Source organism: Sturnira hondurensis, unplaced genomic scaffold (genome assembly GCF_014824575.4).
Source record: "Sturnira hondurensis isolate 20B ecotype Veracruz unplaced genomic scaffold, ASM1482457v3 Scaffold0018728, whole genome shotgun sequence".
Lineage (NCBI taxonomy): Eukaryota > Metazoa > Chordata > Mammalia > Chiroptera > Phyllostomidae > Sturnira > Sturnira hondurensis.
Genome location: NW_028091359.1, coordinates 7,250,550 through 7,252,223, shown reverse-complemented (window position 1 = coordinate 7,252,223; position 1,674 = coordinate 7,250,550). Strand labels below are relative to the sequence as shown.

The 1,674-nt window shown below is 40.6% G+C and overlaps 1 protein-coding gene across 1 annotated transcript in view; it reads left to right on the top strand.

The window, feature by feature from the left end:
* Positions 1-80: 80 nt before the first annotated feature.
* The window catches only part of PITPNC1 (phosphatidylinositol transfer protein cytoplasmic 1), a 240,208-nt gene continuing 238,614 nt past the window's right edge, over positions 81-1,674 (top strand). The window contains exons 1-2 of the mRNA XM_037070207.1: positions 81-149; positions 281-400. Coding sequence (XP_036926102.1) covers positions 386-400 — 15 coding nt within the window. The 5' untranslated portion in view covers positions 81-149; positions 281-385. The remainder of the gene's footprint in view (positions 150-280; positions 401-1,674) is intronic.

Genomic DNA, 1,674 nt, shown 5'->3' with positions numbered 1-1,674 from the left:
CAGGCGGTGAGCCGGCAGCCCGGGCGAAGGACCCCATGAGGCCCCCTGCGCCGGCCGCCAATCAGGCAGGGTCTCGGACAGCCCTGAGGGCGGGGCTCTCTGACGTCTGGTGTTGACTCGGTTGATAGTCTGCTCATCAAAAATTTGCGGTGAGAAAAACCAGTGTAATAGAGTAGGCCATCCCATATATTCTTACACCCCTGTTTTGAAATCCTGTGATATCTCAGAGCCGTGGGAAAGTCGCATAAGTTTTCTTAAATCTCGGTTTTCTCATCTCTAGGAAGAGACTGAAATAAGTCCTAAAGAAAAAAGTTCTGAGATCTCATCTGGTTGAGAATCTTGGTGCCTTAATCTGTGGGATCTCTGAAAGCTCATAAACGAAGATATGGCAGCGGCTCAAGTAAAGTATTTTTGGTTTTCGTTTTTACTATAACACACCACAGTTGGTAACAATCGTTAGACATTTTATTTGCTTGCCCTGTAGGATCCTTGCGAACATCAAACGTGATCATGTATGCGAGACTACTTTAATTCTTAAGGACCATACAAGTTTTCTTTATCATCGTCTGCACTACTAGGGTCCCTGTGGAAAAGCTTAGGGTCCTTGAAAAAGAAAACGACGTCGTGTGGTGTGGTCAAAGTGTCAACAGTAAACTGGGAAGCAAATGGGAGATCTGGGAGTGGTCTTGTTACGTCAGTGTAATGGGCACCAACTTCCCTTTGTGCATGCTGAGTAGCCTTTAAAAATATCCTTCTGTAGTGAAATCCATAGATAATATACCCCGTCTACACAATTAAAAAAGAAATCCCAGTTGTAAAAGAAGAATTGCAAAATAGCAAAATAATGTATATACACTGTATTTTTCAGACCATAAGACGCACTCCCCAAATTTGGGAGGAAAGTGGGGTGCGTCTTATAGTCTGAATGTAGCTTTACATTTACATTAGTGAAATATTATATTATTTATATTACTAAATATTTTGCCATGTTTTTTGCTTCAAAATTTTTTTCCCTATTTTTCTCTAAAACCTCAGGTGCATCTTATGGTCCGAAAAATAAAGTAATTCAAAATGTAAAAGTTGAAACATGTCTACAGTAGAAAATATAAAGTGTCATTTGCTTGTGCACATAAACAATAACTATAAATATCAAAGCTACAATTACAATAGGTGTGTTCCATTGGTTTCTCTAGCATCATAAGGGCTTTCTATTGGTGGCATGAGTTTTCCAAAATAGTATACAACTTCTTGGTAAAGTTCTGACTATATCAAAGTATAATCTTCCATTATTTTTTTTAAAGATTTTATTTATTTATTTATCTTTAGAGGGGAAGGAGAGAGGGAGAGAAACATCAATGTATGGTTGCCTTTCCTGCGTCCCCTGCTGGGAGTTGGCCTGCAGGGAACCGGCCTGCAACTCAGGCATGTGCCCTGACTGGGAATTGAACCGCGATCCTCTGGTTCACAGGCCCGCGCTCAATCCACTGAGCTACACCAGCCAGGGCTCTTCCATTATTTTTCACATGGAAGAATTCTAAGAATTTTTAGTCCGTATTGAAACTTCAAAAAGAATAGCTTGGCGTAAGTAAAATGGAGTTCGAGTCCAGGCCTTAGGCACATAAGTAGGTGTCCGGTAGGACATTGAAAACTCTGATGAAATGTGGAACAATATTT